The sequence below is a fragment of the Mustela nivalis genome (genome assembly GCF_964662115.1).
Source record: "Mustela nivalis genome assembly, chromosome: 9".
Taxonomy (NCBI): Eukaryota; Metazoa; Chordata; class Mammalia; order Carnivora; family Mustelidae; genus Mustela; species Mustela nivalis.
This window is the reverse complement of record NC_139028.1, coordinates 9,396,396-9,414,569: the sequence shown is the minus strand read 5'-3', so window position 1 is coordinate 9,414,569 and position 18,174 is coordinate 9,396,396. Positions and strand designations below refer to the sequence as shown.

General features: G+C 42.8%; 1 protein-coding gene across 2 annotated transcripts in view; it reads left to right on the top strand.

The window, feature by feature from the left end:
• Positions 1-18,174, top strand: part of PDGFD (platelet derived growth factor D) — a 218,623-nt gene that overhangs the window by 179,810 nt on the left and 20,639 nt on the right. For both annotated transcript variants that reach the window (XM_082684002.1, XM_082684003.1), the window contains exons 4-5: positions 10,486-10,548; positions 12,986-13,184. In XM_082684002.1, coding sequence (XP_082540128.1) covers positions 10,486-10,548; positions 12,986-13,184 — 262 coding nt within the window. The remainder of the gene's footprint in view (positions 1-10,485; positions 10,549-12,985; positions 13,185-18,174) is intronic.

The window sequence follows — 18,174 nt, the reverse complement described above, 5'->3', positions numbered from 1 at the left end:
CCGCTGGTGAAAATTGCTAATGTAATCACGGGCAAAAGTAGAAGACGCTGCTAACGGATGATAACCACAAGTCCAGAGGAACGGTCAAGGCCCGTAAACATGAACGGCGAGGACTCCGATTGCGGGGTCTCTCATTTAAACCCCCTTGCCCTGTTCGGAAGCGATTTCCCCAGCCACGAGGAGCACGAGGAAAAGACTGTGTGGATTGTTGACCCCGGGGTCAGGATGAAGTTAGTGGACAGAGGAGAGCATCGGTTCCCCGGAGGTCTCTCTCCCTGGTTTAACCTCAGAGCCGTGGGGAGTCTGCTTCTCCCTCTGACCTTCTCCTCGCTCATGCTCTCTCTCACTGTCTCTCTCTCATAAATAAATAAATAAAATCTTAAAAAAATGAAGTGATTAGTTGAATTTGGAGGGTTGAGATAGTATTTCCTCCCTCAGCAACAGGAAGCAAACAGAAAGCAAAGAGAGTGATCACTCTGTTCCAGGAAGTATGCTAAGTGCAAGGAAATGAAAATATGAATAATTCAGGTCAACCCTTCTTCTTTTCATTTCAAACTTGTAATTTTTCTAAGGTAGCAAACTCATCTCCTCAGCCATCCATTTTGTCTGGAGAGTGCAAATATCTTGAAGATTAGCTTCGCAGTATCTCAAGTACCATCTTTAATAATATTCAGGCTGAGGGTGAACCAAACCAAATGTTCTTTTTTGAAATGCTCTTAAGAAATATCCGAAAACCTTGTACTTAGCACAAATCAAGGGTGTGTGTTTGGCTTATTTGACTCTTGGTGAATGAAAGGATGAGCCATTGTAGCACCAAGGAAAGTGTGTGCAGATTCAGCCTCAAGTTCAAGTACCTGCAGAACGTCTTGATGACCGGCTCGCTTCCATGGGCAGGTTCCTCCCGCGTCCTCCAAGCTACAGGAATGGATCCGAGCTGGAAGGGTTTTCTGCAGTGCCTGGCAGGTCCTCTGTGCTCCCTGAAAGCCAGCTGTTGCTACAGAGTAATTAATCATAGAGTTTTCTTAATACTAAACAACATTATTGTGTTTATAAGAGCTCTTAACAACATTTAAACCTCCACCTAGGTTTCCAGCAACACGATGAATGAAGACCACTGGCAGTACTTTCTAGATGAAAATTAAATGTTCATTTATCATTTGGTCCGTATGGAGCACAGCAAAATCTACTAGCACAGTTGTATTTGGTTATTTGTAATTTTCTGTGCAGCCCCTGACTAAGATGTCGTTGTTCGGCTAACACAGAGTTAATTTAATCCAACTTCATGACCATCCGTCTCTCCTCTCCAGGATCATTGCAGTTTCCTCGGGCTGTGGTATGCAAATAATAATGGCAGTGGATCATCCTTTTCCTAACTAGACTCTATCCGTCTACAAACACACCTTGAACTCTCTCTAGCTCTGGGCTGTGGCCCTCATGATGCTCTCTTTGAGTCGATGACCTCTTCTCTGCCTGCTGAAGGAACTTTCTTCCTTACCTGTTGGACTGGTATTTGCTCTAATCTTTGCTTATCTGTTCTGACAACTTCCCAGACTAAGTTTGGTGTAAAGAAATCAGAACCTAACAAGTACAAGAAGTTCCTTGTCCTATATGAGGAAAAATGAACTTTCAAAAAAAAAAAAAAATACTTTGTATTAGCTTCAAGATTTCATGAGTGATTAGTGGATGAATCCTAGAAGATCTAAATTAAAACATTGTACTTTATTGTCAGTGATGGCTTAAAAGTTGTAAAACAAACTCTTAAATCAGCAGAAATCTGCAAGTAGGTCTTACCTGTGGGGGCTATTTACAATTAAAGGTATACTTATTAATATTTTATTTCCAGTCATAGTTGACTCATGTCCAGAGCTTCTTAGAGCTCTCCGAATATATGTTACTAATTTCAGAGGCAAATTCTCTGTCTTTGAAAGACGCTCTTTGAGAAAAAAAAAAAAAAAGAAAAGAAAAAGAAAGAAAGATGCTCTTTGATTCTTGTTCATTATTGATTTTGGAACTCATGATATCCTTGTACTAAACGTTGTTGCCAATAAAAGCTGACCTCCAGCCACGGCCTCTCCCATATTCCTTGTTATAGATCCGATTGGATCACAGAGTTTGATGGAACCAAAGGGTTCTCAATTTTGGCTTTATTCCGTAGACGCCGAGCCATCGGTGTATCATTATTTGCATGTGCACTGATTGCACTCCATGTCAGAAGTGCAGGTACCAGAGTACCAGGAGTCTTTGCTCTGAAGGATCTCCTCCATAGAATGATCTCAGGGCCCAGGCCTGCAAGGTCAACATCATCTGAGTTTTCCTCCGTGGGTCATGAACGGAGGAGTGTCAGGACAAATGAAGATTCACTTAGGGGACGAACGTTGACAGGGCATTTGTTTGTTATCGTTTTACGAATCCAGACAAACCCGTCTGTGTCTTCCACATTTCCAAAGGAACACCTCTAAGCCTTCACTTAATCAAGAAGCCCAGCTTGACGTAGGAGAGGACTTCATTATTTTAGTACCTGCCTCTGAGGAGTAGACAGAAGACATCAAACAGAAGCAGAGTTTTCAAGGTGAAGGAAAATGCTCCGACAAAAGTCCCTCCAAACGTCGCCCCAGTAAGTCACACTTGGTCAGTTAGACATTGTGTTGGGCGAAAGCTTTTTTAAAATCTCTAAGTAAGTGCGTACGTTTTGTTTGAAGAGATGAATGAGCACATCCCTCTGAGCAAGAAGACTTTAAGGCTCGTCTCCTCACGTACTGCACAGTCACCTCGGATGGAGATGAACAGCCCTCCTCCGTGAGATCTGGGAACAATGATCCTAAATGTTGGGAACAGTGGCCTGGACAGTTGTCTCCAAGACTCTAAAGACAGTTGTTCCCGGCTCCACCAACGGGGCTCAGAGAGGGAATCACGCGGACATCCAGCGCTGGCATCCGGTGACTGACCGCGGATCAGCTTGCCGTGGCAGTGGCATGAGTGGCTCATTGACCTGTTAGCGTGTCGTGTACTACCTCCCTCCGCAGTGTACTACCTCCCTCCGCAGCGGCCCCCAGGTGACTGACGGCCAAGGAAGGGTTATCTGGCCACAGCCTGTCTGCACGTGTAATCCCCAGTCAAGTCTGTCTTTCATAGTGAAGATTATTATGGAGAATTTCATGAGCAATAGCGGCATCATGTCTTCAGCTCGATTTTCTTTCAGACTTTGAGTCTGTCCTCACACGAGGCAGACACATGCCTATCGGACGCTGAGCTGATGGGTAACGTCGTGTTTTCTTTTAAGACATCAGAAGTTGGTGTTGCGTTAACCATGTTTTCGGTGGAGCCGAATGTGCTGATTCCAGAACAATTCTTCATTGTCCCATCTTTGAACAATTCTCTCTAGTAATTGGTGAGAATTATTTCTAAAAAAATGCTTTTATTTTCCATGGAATTTCCAGGGACTACATGGTTGACAACAAGTCAGTCTAAGGATATAATGTAAGGCTTTAGGGGTAGGTGCTCCATACACTCCAGTCCATTTCTCTTTTCCATTTTTCTTTTAGAAATCATGTGGTTTCACTCCTAAAAAGGAATAGCGCAGGGGATCCTAGGGGAAGAGGGAAGACTGGGAAGAATTCAGAGACGGAGACAAACCGTGAGAGACGCTGGACTCCAGGAAACAAACTGAGGGCTGCAGGAGGAAGGGGGGTTGGAGGGATGGGGTACAGGTGACGGCCATGAAGGAGAGCACGTGATGTGTTGAGCCCTGGGCATTACATGCAACTACTGAATCATTAAACACTACATCGAAAACTGATGATGTACTATATGTTGGCTAACTAAATAGAATTAAAAAAAGAAATTTATCAATTTCTTATGAACACTCGGTATGTATTATAAAAAGTCAAGGCCCCGTGAATAGACAAATGGAAGAGAGCGAAAGCGTGTGTCATTCCGTGTAGCAATGTGGTGAACGTAGTGTCAGTCTTGCTTCACTCAGACACCTGTGCGTTTTTCTAGTAGAATTAGGTAATTGAAAGATACTCTTATAACCTTTTCGTGTGTAAGGTTTTATTTTAAGGACGTTAACTGTTTATTATGTCTGTTACAAGTATAATTGTGCACTTATCTTTATGCTTCTAATTCTGTCTTAGTATTTGTTTGGGAATCATGCAACACTTAGCGTGTGTGAGGGGCGTCCGTGTTGGTGCTCCCTGACTTGGCTAGCATGAGTGACGTAGCTAGCATGAGTGATGTAGCTAGTGTGAGTGCTGACGGTACTCTTCCTCCCGCACTTCAGTTACACGGGTACCATGTGTGTTTTCAGATGCTCTTAAGATGCTCTTTTTCCAGCTCACCAACCTCCTAGTGAATAACTTTTCTCTCCCACAGATCAGACTTCCAGAACTAAGCTATTTAAAAAGCACAGATCTCAGAATCACATTTGTGTTTTCAAAATTACTTCAGATAGACTGTAAGGGAATGGGTTTTATTTCAAAATGCCAAATAATGAGTTTCACCACCAAAATATGATTATGAAGTGTTATAACATGACGACATAAACTAAGAATAAAGTATTTTTAATGATGTAAATGAATTCTTCGTAGATTAAGGCAGTGCCGACAAAGATGCCTGTAATTAAAGGGTGTCATGTGCCCTGGTTCGGTGGGCTGAAAACCACATGACCAAGAGGGAACACTAGCTTCTTGGAGCCCAGTCCTGACTCTAGTCGTAATTAGTTCAGAGATGCTGGGCAGTCTCTCTGGCTCTCAGCCCCAGAGTGTGCTCTCCTCTCAAAGGATGGCTTGGACCCTGAGATACGGTCCTAGTAATTCACCCACAGCTCCAAAGTGCAGCCCCTGCAGGAAGTAAGGGAACTGAGTAGTCAGAATAGCAGCCTCTTTCCTTCAGGATGAAACAGGCTGCTGTGTAGGCGCAGGAGGTAAGGAAACAAAGCACCGGATTGGTACCCGCTTCTTGGAGCTCACACATACTTCTCTCTCCTCAGAAGAATGGGACATAGCTCTTAAAGCACTTGCTGGAGTTTGTTGTAATAAAACACAGAAATGTGTTTTTGTAAGCTGGACTGTTTCAATTTATGTTAAATGATTATTCACCGTTCTATTTTAGCATTTAAGTCATGCTAAGGGCACTGCTCTGTGAAAAGCACCCACAGTAACAGAGTCTGACTTTGAAAAAGCAAGTTGTCTACCCAGGATGATTCTAAAACCGTGCAGCGAGCAGTCTGACACCGGTCCCGACTGATCAGAACGAGCTCTGGCTCTAGGGGGATGTGGATGAACGTCATCCCCGATAGTGCTCACTGAACCAGTGAGATCGGAGTGTGTACTCAAAACTCCAGTGAGAATTTGAGGTAAAACACGTAAGAACCATACAAGCACCCTGTATTCTAGAGCAAGCATTCTAAATGGGGAAGGAGATCATGAACAGGAGAACAAAAAAAATCTATTCAGATCATCATAAATGTTTAAAGAAAATTAAGCAAATTAAGTGGCCAGGGTGGCAAAGAGTGCAAGTATTTTAAATAAAGTGTTCGAGGAGGGGTTCCCCACTGATGTGGTGTTTGAGCGTAGAACTAAATGATGAGGGGCCAGTCACGTTTGGGGAAAGTGCATCACGGGCAGAGGGAGCAGTAGCAGACTTAGATGGAATAGGAGAAGCCTGGAGTGTTATTTGCTGTAAGAAGGCCAGTGTTAGTGGGAGTGCAGTTTTTGAGAAAGATAGAACATCAACTCAGAGAGAGACGCTGGGGAGGAAACAAGATGGGGTCAGATCACATAAGACCAGATCCTAACTGTGATGGACAGCTATCAGAAGGATTTAAGCAGAAGACCAAAGTAATTTGATTTATACTTTAAGAAGATACCAGTAGAAAAAAGTAGCCCCAAAATACACCCATGCATATACAGTTAATGAAGATTTGACAAAGGAGCCAAGAATACTTGATGGGGAAAGATGCTCCGTTCAATAAGTTGTGTTGGAAAAATTAGATATTCACCTGTGAAAGAATGAAATTGGACCTGTATCTTAATACCGCTCATAAACACTGACTCGATACAGAGTCGACTTCAATGTAAGACTTGAAACTGTAAAACTCCTACAAGACAACAGAGGCAGAAAGCTCCTATACATTGGTTTTGGCAGTGACTTTTTTGGATAAGGCATCAAAAGCAAAGGTAATAAATAAGCAGTGGGACTACATCAAAGTATAAAATCTTTGACACAGCAAAAAGCCAGCATAATGGAAAGGCACCCGAGGGCATGGAAGAAAACATTTGCAAACCACACAACTGAAAAGAGTTTAACATCTAAAATATATAAGGAACTCATACAATGCAATAGCAAAATATCCAAATAATCTGATTTAAAAATTGGCAGAGGACCTGAGTAGATTATTTTTTAAAAGAAGACATATAAATGCTCAATGGGTGCAGGTGCAGAAAAGATACTCAACATTACTAATCAACAGGGAAACCCGAATCATAAGCCCAATGAACTATCACCTTATACCTATTACAGTGACCAGTGTCGAAAAGACAAGCGGTAACAAGTGTCGACACGGGAGTGGGGAAGAGGGAGCATCAGTGCACTGTTGATGGGAATGCAGATAGATGAGTACAGGCCCTGAAGGAAACAGCACGGAGGGGCCTCAAGAAATTAAAAAAAAAAAAAAAAAAAAAAACTATCATGCAATCCAGCAATCCCACTTCTGGTTGTGTAACCAAAAGGAACTCAGTCACGTAGCGGGGAGACTTCTACACACCCACGTTCACTGCAGTGTCCTTCACCACAGCCAAGACACGGAAGCAACCTGAGTGTTCATTGACAGATGAACAGTTGAAGAACACGTGAGAGATATAATTCCACCTGAGAAAGAAGCAAATCCTGCATTTGTGACAACAGGGATGGACCTTGAGGACCTTGGGGACATGAGACATTAAACTAAGGATAACAAGTCAGACAGGAAAAGACAAAACCTGTATCTCACCTCTATGTGTGCTCTTAAAAAGAAGGGGGGAAAAGGTCAAACCCACAGGAACACACGAGTAGGGCACCTGCCCGGGGCAAGAAGGTAGGAAACTGGGAAGTGGTTGGTCAAAGGGTTCAAACTTGCAGTGATGAGATCAAGAAGTTCTGGACATCTGCTGCTCAGCACAGTGACTATAATGAACGATCTCGTTTATACACTTCACTTGAGAGTTGCTGAGAAAGGGTCGTTCTCAAAGATTCTCACCACACACACGTGCACACAGTTGTAATTACGTGAAGTGATCGATGTGTTAACCAGCCTCATTTGGTAACCACTTAGCAAGTTACACGTGTATCAGATTATCATGTTGTACACCTTCAATTTACACAGTGTGGTCTGTCGGTCGTCTTTTGTAAAGCCAGAAAAGACAAGAGCATGGCGGCTGCCGTGGGGAGTGTGGACTCTGGAGACGGCAGCAGCATGTAGAAGCTGGAGTCTGGGAGCCCCGCCAGTATCTCTGACGAGATTGTGGTAGAGGAGATGAGAAATGCATGTGAAGGATAGATTTAGAAAGCAAATGGCTATGTTCCTTCCTGTGCCAAGTTTGTCCTTTCGGGTCTAAATTCTGCAGTTCCGTCTTAGAAGGGGTATTTTTCCCTTTTTTAAAGCTCATTTTAAATGTGTCATTTATAAATAATGGCAAATTTTGAAATAACCTCAAAGAAGGTTGGTTTATTTGAAAAGTCTAATAGTCATGTTGCCAAGAGAAGATAAATTTACTTTTTATCTGGAACTTAATGAAATCCTCTGTCATTGGTGCCTATTAAAGCTTCTAAGCAGACAGTGAAGAAACGAAAAGTTCTTTGTGTAACATTTGTCTGGGTGCATGTGCACGAAGGCCCTCTATACTTAAAAATGCTTAACAAAACACTTTAACCCTATATCTGTGCAAGAAAACGAAGTAAATCTTAGTCACGGAATTTAGTAAGCGTAGATGTAAAATCTAAATCACTAAGAGTACTTCAGGTGATATCCTCATAGAACCTTCCACCGATTCTCTGCTGTACGTCTTTCCTACTTTTCTTTTACCTTCCCTCTGGACCCTGTTTCATCCAAGCCAGCTATGAGGATGTGAAAGACCAGCACACAGTGCATACTGAGAAGTGTGCTCAGGTGGCCTTGAGAATTGGTTTTCTAATCATTAAAATGAAGAGTTTGCATGAGATAATACTACAGTTCTTTCCAGGTCCACGATTTTGAGATCGTCCCTCTCCTGATGTCACACCTGACCAACACAATCCATCACTTGCGTCCTTGCCATCACTGTGCTGGAGGTTCTCAGACCTGCATCCCAGGTGCTGGTCTCCCTCAAGGGGTCCTCTCCTAGAGCAGACAGCATCCTGAGCTTCAGTAGCTGGATAGAGCACAGGCACCTCAGACGTGCTGTACCCAGCATGACTCACTGATTTTCCTCAATAGCTTCCTTTCCTTACATGTTCCTCATGTTTGTCTAGACGTCTGTCTCTCTTGGAGTCTTCTACCCCACCTCTCTCGCAAGCAGCCATCTACTCACTCCTCTCCTTACCTGAGTCTACAAGACTCAGCTCCAGGGTCACAGTCTTCATGAAATTTTCCCATGCCCATTTCCTCCTGGGTAAATTTCCTACTGCCTTTGTTGATGTCTCCAGCAAACCCGAATGATAGCACACACCTGAGTTCACTGCAGGAGCTCTTTACCTGGCTATGGATATGTTGACATTCTGAACTCCTCGAGGGGGAGGTAGAGTTTCTCTGTTCCTTGTGATTCTAGTCTCAGCTTAGAATGCATCATCACGCAGTTGGTGACGAGCCAGTATGAAACTGAATGAGTGAAACGAAAATTCTAGGATGTGAGGATTCCTACCGGCATAGGCCCTCCCCCCAACAGTTCCTTCACAACATGGAAAGCTGGTGGCTTTATGGCCCAGTGTCACCTGTTCTCCTGCTTAGGAAGACTTCTGTCAGTGCCAGTCTTCATTTGTGTTCAGCCATCCTTTAGCTGGAGGAATTCACCATTCAGTGTGCAGAGACCAATTTTCTCTTTCTTTCTTATCTTTCCTGAGGTAGAGATGAGAATAATGATGTCTTGCCAGTTTTTAACAGATCATTCTTTGAACCCCACATTTGACTTAGTTCTATCTCAGTAAACAACGAAAATTTTTTTAACACAGGCATTTATATCTAGACCAGTCTCATCATGAGCAATTAACAAATGCACTTGCAGCTCCTCAAAATGTTAATGAAATTTAGACCTGATACTTAGCTTCATTCGGTAAGTATACTTGGGTAAATAAGCTGCCAGATTTGAAAATCTGAATTTTTCTCAGCATCGTCTTAAAATACATCCTACTCCCTGGCTTGGCTGGAAGGCATCAACCAAGTTGAGTGGTTTTAGCAGGGTCAAGAAACCATCTGTGACATGTGAAAATGGTAGAAATCAGCTTTTTCTTCCCATTATGTTTTTTTTTAAAGATTTTATTTATTTGACAGAGAGAGATCACAAGTAGGCAGAGAGGGGGAGAGAGAGAGAGAGAGGGAGGAGGAAGCAGTCTCCGCACCCAGCAGAGAGCCCGATGCGGGACTCGATCCCAGGACCCTGAAATCATGACCTGAGCTGAAGGCAGAGGCTTAACCCACTGTGCCACCCAGGCAGCCCCTCCCATTATGTTTTTAAAGCTACTGGTGCTGGAGTAATTAATAAGAAACACACACAAATTGGAGACAAATTCACCTTTTAAGAGAAGTTCTTTTTCTGAGATCCATTGCTACCACAAATCCTTCAAGGCTTCCTGAGATAACTTTCTTGGGTCTGCCCTTTTTCCTTCTTTCTTTGAGTGGGCAGTACTTTGCCATTCCATGGCCATCGTCTTCCCACTGCCACTCTTCCTGGTGTGTCCTGACAGAGTCAAGAATAACTCTTTGCTGCTGAATTTGTCTTTGAAAAGATCGCTGATATTAGAGACCAGCTCAGGAAGCAGGACTGAACATGATGCAGAACTAGTTCAAGCCAAATCAATATCAATATGGATAATGGACATTATTACTCTTTATTAAGGACCTAATTAAGTGCTGGTTATAATTACATAATTAGTGCATTTAGTTCATTCTCAAAACTACTCTCTAACTTAAGCATTCCGTACCAGCCTTTTACAGATGGATTGCAGAGGCTAGGTACAGTGCCCCAGGTCACCCAGTGGGCAGAAGGCCGACTTAAATGTGAACTCCCGTCTGCACATTTTCCATTTCACCAGGATTTAGGAGTAAATGTACCCATTATGTCCATAAATGTGCATGTCTTGAATGAGAAGTGTTCTTGAGGAGAGATTCTGAAGACAAATGGTGAACCGTTCAGCAAGTAACCTTATTTCTGTTGTCACTTAGTGGGAAGAAGATTCTGATGGCTGAGATATAGAAACTGCACATAATGAATTGCACAGAGGTTTGACTGACTCACATGGATGTTTCTTGCCTTCTAGGAAGATTTCCAACCCGCAGCAGCCTCAGAGACCAACTGGGAGTCAGTCACAAGCTCCATCTCAGTAAGTAATTTGCTTTTCTGTTGCCAGAGAAAAAAAAGCTGATGGAGAAGCTGAGCTCAACCCCAGAACGGCATCAGCTGCATGAAGGTCCTAGGGCTTTACTCACAATAATGATGTGTCCTTCCATTTCTTTTATGGTTACAGCGGGCTTTGTTACATGCCCTTCCCCCTCTCTTCAAAAAAGTTCTCAGGAAATGCCAGTACCCATCGTAGGATCACAGGCTAGACAATGACTTCAGTATTTATCAGTTTCAAAGTAGAATGTTCCAACTAGACGACTGTCCAGATATATCAAACATAGAAAACTTGTCCATGAGCCCAAGTTCCAGTGGGGAATTTTGAAATAGTGTTTTGAATATTCCAGGGGAAGCTGTTAACCTTTGTGGTTTTAAGGATCTTTGCAGATGTGAAAAATCGCAGTGTTTACAGTAAGATAACTTAAGTGCAAACCAGGCGTGTGTTCTGTTGGACCTCGAAGTAAAACATAACTCACCCCAAAACTATAAAATGGTTCATGCTCTCCATTTTTTCTTCCACGTTTAGTCATTTCTCAGTATTCTATTTCTCTTTGTTCAGAAAGATCAGACCTTGTTTTTACCAGTCCTCCTATAGGTAGCACGTAGATAGCAAGGATATACAAGATGATAAATGTAGGTGTTCACTAGAAGGTCAAGAGCATGGAGAAAGCTTGCCCATGGGTCTGACAGCGTCCATGTGGCTGAGTTAAGAGTGGAATTTTTTTTCAAGTAATATTCCATCCTTTGCTCTCTGGGGGATTTTTAAAGAAATTCCTTCAGAGGGCAGGGTTTCCTTAGCAATGGATTCTGTGACTAATTCACCTGGTGCGTCCGCTGGACTAGAACAACATGGCCTGATCAAGAGGTCAGTGATGTTTCTAATGGTGATACGAAAAGTCTTTTATTTGTTCTCAACAGCCCCAAACCTCTACGTAAAGCATATTTTGTTTTTGTAGAAAGTGGCTTCTAGTTTTCTGAGCATTTTTTTTTCTTTTACAAATTGTTATTTTAAAGTCATTCAGTTAGCTTTAGAATGGATTTTTATAGATAACGAAAGCTGAATGAGATCAGGTCTACAGGGCTGTGAAAACAGGCAGGACCAGTTAGTTCTTTCTCACAAAAACAGTTTTTAAATAATTACAACAAATAACAATTTATAATAATAATAATAATGATTTTTAATAATAATAATAATAAAAGCCCTTCCCCATTCCCTTTCCCTCCAGGCATATTTGAAAACTGCTTTTAAGGCACACGCGGGTGGGTTAATGCTTTGCTTTTGCCATAGAAGGACCACCTGAAAGCAGGCGGGCATCCATTCTCTGGCTTCCAGACCTTTGGACCTCAACTGGTTAACCAGAGAGAAACCCTGAGTTGAAAGTGAGAGTGAGAAGTGTGGGCTTGGCCATCTGAAACGCTGTGGCACGTAGGGGTTCTTGTTAGGACGCTGCCTGACGTCCCAGGAACGCAAGTGCTCGTTAATTCCCTTTCCCGGAGCAGGAGGAGATCTTTGCCCGTGAGGGATCCTATTCGCTTGGCAGTTTCTTGAAAGACCTTTTGAAACCCTTTGTGGCTCTGCTTTCTATTTCCTTGTTATGGGTCATGAATTTGTACAGAGATGTTTGAATCATGGCTCATTGGTCTCTAGATTATCCAAGGGGTAGTGAAGTAAGGGCTTGGGAACTTACGTGGGGACGTAGTGCACGGAATCCCTCCCAAACTTTCAGTGTGTTGCATGCCCCATTTAAAGAATATTTCTGAGAGTATTTTAAGGACAGCTGGGATCGTGAGCAAGCATCAGCCCTTTTAAAAATACATATATGTATGCTTCCCGTGAGGATCTCCCAGTCTTGGTCGAGAGCAGGTTTCATGACTAATTATCCTTGTTGATGCCCAGTAAATAAGCTGGTGAATGTGCCAGATTTTATTGGATTCTCTCCAGAGGAGATTCGAGCCCTGCTCACATGACCCCTGTGATGTGAGGTGACCCGTGAAGAGGAAACACGGAGACTGAACATGGCGGGAGAGAGTGGATTATGGAAGCAGTTCACAATTTAGATTCTAATGCTTATTTGTGAATGCAGATATGGATGCTTTGGGAGCTCGAACCAAGACATGGGATGATGTAATTTAGATATTGCCACTGAGTCGATATCTTCTTTAATGATTATATTTCAGATGTACTGGAGGTTTTGTGATCTGCCTGGTTTTGATTTGCAAAAATGTGAATGACTATCTTTTCCAGTTAATTGCTCTTATTTAAGAACATGGCAGAACTATAGTAGCTTGAGCATGATATCTATGCGTAGAATGTCTCACAATCAGAAGCCTGTTTATGTTCCTTCCGTACACTTGTATGACTATTGTATTTCGTAGCGATGGACCTTCTCTGAGTACACTGAGCTGTATGTCACCCTTAGGGGGTATCCTATCACTCTCCATCAGTAACGGACCCCACCCTCACGGCGGACGCCCTGGACAAGACAGTCGCAGAGTTTGATACTGTGGAAGACCTACTCAAACACTTCAATCCAGAGTCATGGCAGGAAGACCTTGAGAATCTCTATTTGGACACCCCCCATTATCGGGGCAGGTCCTACCACGACAGGAAGTCAAAAGGTAAGAGACAGACCCCTGGCAGTTCTTCCTGAGCACACAAGACCACTGATAGTAACTCTCAGTGAGGACTAAACTCGCAATATATGTAACTCACTAAAATCAGAGGATTACTGCCAGTCTTGTTCCTTATCTCTCCGACAGCACCTTCAGATGAGGTTCTAGGTTTATCACAAACTGTTTTGTTTGTACAGGATTAAGAAAGAGCTAGAAGAAACTTTGTAAAATCGTCTGGACCAGCTTCTTGCATCTTGGCAAGTAAGGTATTATTAGCCTCGCTGTCACTGGAAGGAAGTGTGTTGGTACAAGCTATGTGGCAGTAGAGAGAAGATGAGCATCATGGTCTCTCACCCCTAGGGCCAGTGCCCATGTGGTGGTCCGCTGGGCCTCTCCAACAGATGTGAATGTTGATTTAGCTCAGGACTCGATGATGGTAAGATAGGCTCCTGGGAAAGCAGTGGTCAGAGCTCTTTGGAAGCTTTCACGTTTTCCCATTCAGTGTCTATATTCTTGAATGATTTTATGAAGGTCTACTGTGTGCTTGGTGCTCTGGAGGCTTCGTAGGACGTACATGTCCCAGAGAAGACTCAAGGAAGGCATGGGGTGACTTGGAGGGGGGGGGTCTGGGCATGCGTTCCACTGGAAGTTTCAGGCAAACATCATGAGGGGAGGAGAGAGGAACACTCACAAGAAAACATCTTGAGTTAAAACAATAATACTGAAAGTCACAAAAATTAGTATCTTACTCATACGTCTGAGCAATAGGATCTGAGATGAGGGTGTTTCTTTGCATGTTTAAATTAATAGTGAAATATCTTATAATGACTTTTATTGAATAAAACTATAGTTTCTAACCCTTTTTATTCTTGCTTTATTTGCTAAAATTTATCATTGAAATTTTCACTAAAAGTCTCATAAGGCTCGTTTGCACCACAGATGTGAAGGTATTTTGCTAACATAGAGCTTGTTTCCTACAGTTTATAATGTCAGGGGCGCTTTGAAGAACCATGAACTTGGCCTGCTCTGGTAGAAAATGCTTGTGTCAGTAAGCATGAGCTGTTAGAGCATTTGTCCTGGAATGACTGATTAATTAGATCCTGCCTGGGCCTGCAGCTTATGGCTCAGGTCTGGAACTTTATCTACTTTATCTACTTAAAACACACAGTGAAGGGGTGGACAGGGAGTCCCTGGTGTCCTTGACATCCTGAAGATATGCCGTAGGCAGATTGCCGGAGCTCTCAGAGTCTCCCCGGGTCTCAGGCTGGATTCAACTCAGATAAGAAATTGCTTTTCTGTAGTGTTGCTGTCTTTAGGTCTCTACTTACATCAACTTGAAGGAAAGTAAAAGATTCACAGTGTTTTGAAAACCCCGAAAAAAAACAGGAAAAGATGGTAATGGACAAAGAAATGAAAAACTCTGACTCTTTCTTATCTTCCGTACGATAGCTACTTGAGGAGCAATTCTGCTTGGCACCTATCATTTGGATTTTTAAAATTAAAAAATCACCTAAATCCATTACTTTCTTTCCCCCAGAACTTATGTTGAATTGGAGGCAGAGCATCCAGGTTCGAATCCTAACTGCCGTTTATAGGTGTTTTGACGGTCCAGCAAGTTGCTGGTCTTCCTGTGCCTCCATTTCTCCAGGCAACGTGTGTGATTACATCTACCTCTGGTGGTCATTAGCAGGGCCGTCGAGAGCCCCTGCACGTAGTACTTGTGCAAGAAGCATCAGCTAGCTCTGGCTACTGAGAATTCCAGAATATGTTTGCATCGCTGTGCTGGCGAAGCCTTCCTTGTCCCTCATCCTCTCCCCCTGAACCCCGCCACCTCAGAGTCTGGAGTCCTGGGGACGCTATGGCCTTCCTATGCCTACTACTGCAGTTAACTGTGTCTGGTGTCTTTTGTAAGGCAGTGTGAGATCCTAGGACCTCCAGGTCCGAGTAGTAAGTCAGCTGGGGAACGGCAGGAAGCCGCGCGCGTCTGGTCCCAGCCACACTGACTCCCGGCCTCTGGGGGTGGGCTGAGCAGTCGGTGCTGTTTTACGGCCCATGGGAGACTGAGACCCATCCTGAGTGGCAGCCAACGCTGAGGGCATGGTGTTAGACATTGTTCATCTGTATCTCGGGCTCTCAGCACAGCCTCCGTGAATGTGTGTGGAATTAAAGATATTAATCCAGCAGGAGCATTTATCCAAAGTTTGCAGGAACCCGCCCCATAAGACTGAGGACTGTAGCTTATTAAGAACGCCTTTGGTCCTGACAGAGCCTCGCAAGAACTCTCAAGGTGACGTTCTGTGTAGTCCTGACGGAGTCAAAACTTCTTTCCCCGGTTGGCTTGGGTTCCATTTCTTAATCTCTTGTTTAGGATGGCCCTAAGACGGGTCTGTACTGTTTCTGGAAGCCCTGGCCAGTGTCCACGGTCCCTGCGCTTGTATAAACGTGCTGACTTCATTGTTTATCATTCTGCGCCCACCACACCACCTGCATGCCTGTCTCTCACACGCATGTCTCAGCTGTCACTGTCAGCTTTTCAAACTCAAGAAGTACAAACTCATGGTTTCTGATCTGTTGTATAAGGAAGGGAGCAGTGAATGCAGAGTGGGGACAGAAACATAGTTACAGATAAGGGAGGTCTGTTGGATGGCTAATACAAGAGTGAACTTTGTAGGATCCTGAAAAAATTTCCTCTTGTCAGTATGATAATTCTTTAATGTTGTAAAAAGCAAATATTGGTTATGGATAGCTGTTGAATATTCATTCCTCTAATTTGTCCAGATGGATCAAAGGGACATTTTTTGTGATATCAAAGAGAGGATTCTAAGATGACCCTCCAATGTGAACGTACAAACACAGAGTCTTATAAACGCTAAAATAAAACACAAACACCCTGGGTGTGGAATGTTTGTAACGAGGTGGGGATAGTACCTATTTAGAATTAATGTGTATGCTTCGATTTTAGTGTTTGTTTGAAAGCAGATTTGGTGACAGGGAGATTCAAGGTCTTTCTAGGAAGAGACTTGTACATGGAGAGCAAGAGGTCAATGAAGTTTGGGGAAAAGAGGAAGAGAAAAGGGGCAATAACCTCGCCACATATTGGAGCCAGAACTTCAGCACCTAAGGTCGACTCAAAAATTCGCAAATAAAAGCGAAGCCCAGACTTGTGTATCGCAGCTTCTGGACTGAAGACAACACTACAAGCCTGTGTTTCCCATGTTCTGTGTCTTAAGGGATATGGAGAAAGAGACGACAAGGATTATCAAAATTTGTCCATAACTGTAGTTCCACAACTCAGTTTTTACCAATAATTTCAACCTCATACTTTCACTGAAAGCTGCCGAAAAGTTAAAAAAAAAAAAAACAAGTTCAAGTTGCATTTACTTTTTCTGATGACTCTGCTAATAATAAAAAAACATTTGTACATAATTTGGTAAAAAGTTACATGGATCTTCTGCAAACTATAATCATCGCAAGACCATGGTGGCCTAAACAAAACCACACTGTGATTTCTTTACAGCACAATCCTTTGAATTTAGGGGCAGCACAACTTTATTCAACTTCATAATGGATTTTAGATATCTTTCACTTAAAAATGATCAGTCTTACACTCTATTAGAGTGGAGAGCTCATTGAGATGCCGTGTATGGTCATTGACAATGTAAATGAGATCTGTTGGGTTTTGTTTTGGTTTTTTGGTTTTTTTTTTTTTAACTTATTCCAGAAGAACTTGACTTTCCCCAAACATTTTGTGTCATAGGGAAAAAATCCAACAAATTAGAACGAGGGAGAAGCCTATTTTCACAGCATCAGTGTTGGTCTTCAACTATGGATACAGTTTTTGGAGCATTCCAACCTAATAGTTTTGAACGACAGTTTTACTTACCACAAGTAAATGCTTCCCCAAAGGGTTGCTATTTTTTAATGCGTGTGCCAGAATTCATGTGCACTCTTCTTTAAAAAAAAAAAAAAATCAGCATTTCTACATTAAGTGGAATAAACATATTTATATTAAATTGATTCTAAGTGATAGGGTTTGAAATATGTTATTTTTTAAAGGATTTTGTCTATTTACTTGACAGAGAGAGACAGCGCATGAGGGAACACAAGCAGGGGCAGAAGGAGAGGGAAAAGCAGTCTCTCCACTGAGCAGGGAGCACAAAATGGGGCTCGATCCTGGGACTCCAGGATCGTGACCCCAGCCGAAGACAGACGCTTAACCAGCTGAGCCCCCCAAGTGTCCCTGAAATATGTGATTTTTACAGACTCTAAGTGGTTGGGGGTTCTAACCCTGGGACAGTTAGTAACCCATTTGAGAGGCTCTGATACCAATTCTGTGATTTCTCACATGGCATTATTTTGCTCTACGATCTAAGCCACTTGACTTCTTAATTTGAAGACGATCTGTGGGTGAGCAGCTAGCCTAGAATCTGAGGGTTCAGTGACATACATACATTTAAGATCAAAATGTTTGACTTGGTTCTGAATTCTCCCAGGTCAAAATACTTCTAATTTTTAAGTTTGTCATGTATTGCCACTTCTTTGTCATGCCCTTGTCTACGAACTAGGACAATCAAGTTTTGTTCTTTCAAATATGATTTCGCATGAGGGAAATAATTTCATAGCATATTAAGATGTGAACGTAGTCTAGAACGGGCTGAAGCCATCACAACACCAACGCCTTCGCTTGGCCTATTTGCTATCTGGTAGCAACCTGCCGGGGGCCTTTGGCTGACACTAGTGATGAATCCGTTGAGTCAGTCTGGAGATAACATCCCCTGTAACTATCTCTGTGTCAATTAAACGAGGTACAGGGGACGTTAAATCAAAACAGATTTATTTTTCTAATTTCTGAGGTTGAAAGAGGGTCAGTTTCCTTGAACTTGCTGAACCATGTCGTATGCCCCAAGTAAACAGCCGTCCTTATCTGGACGAAAATTGTCTTCCACAAATTTGATGGAATGGGAGCAGGAGAACGGCTGCGGCAGCAGGAAAGCAT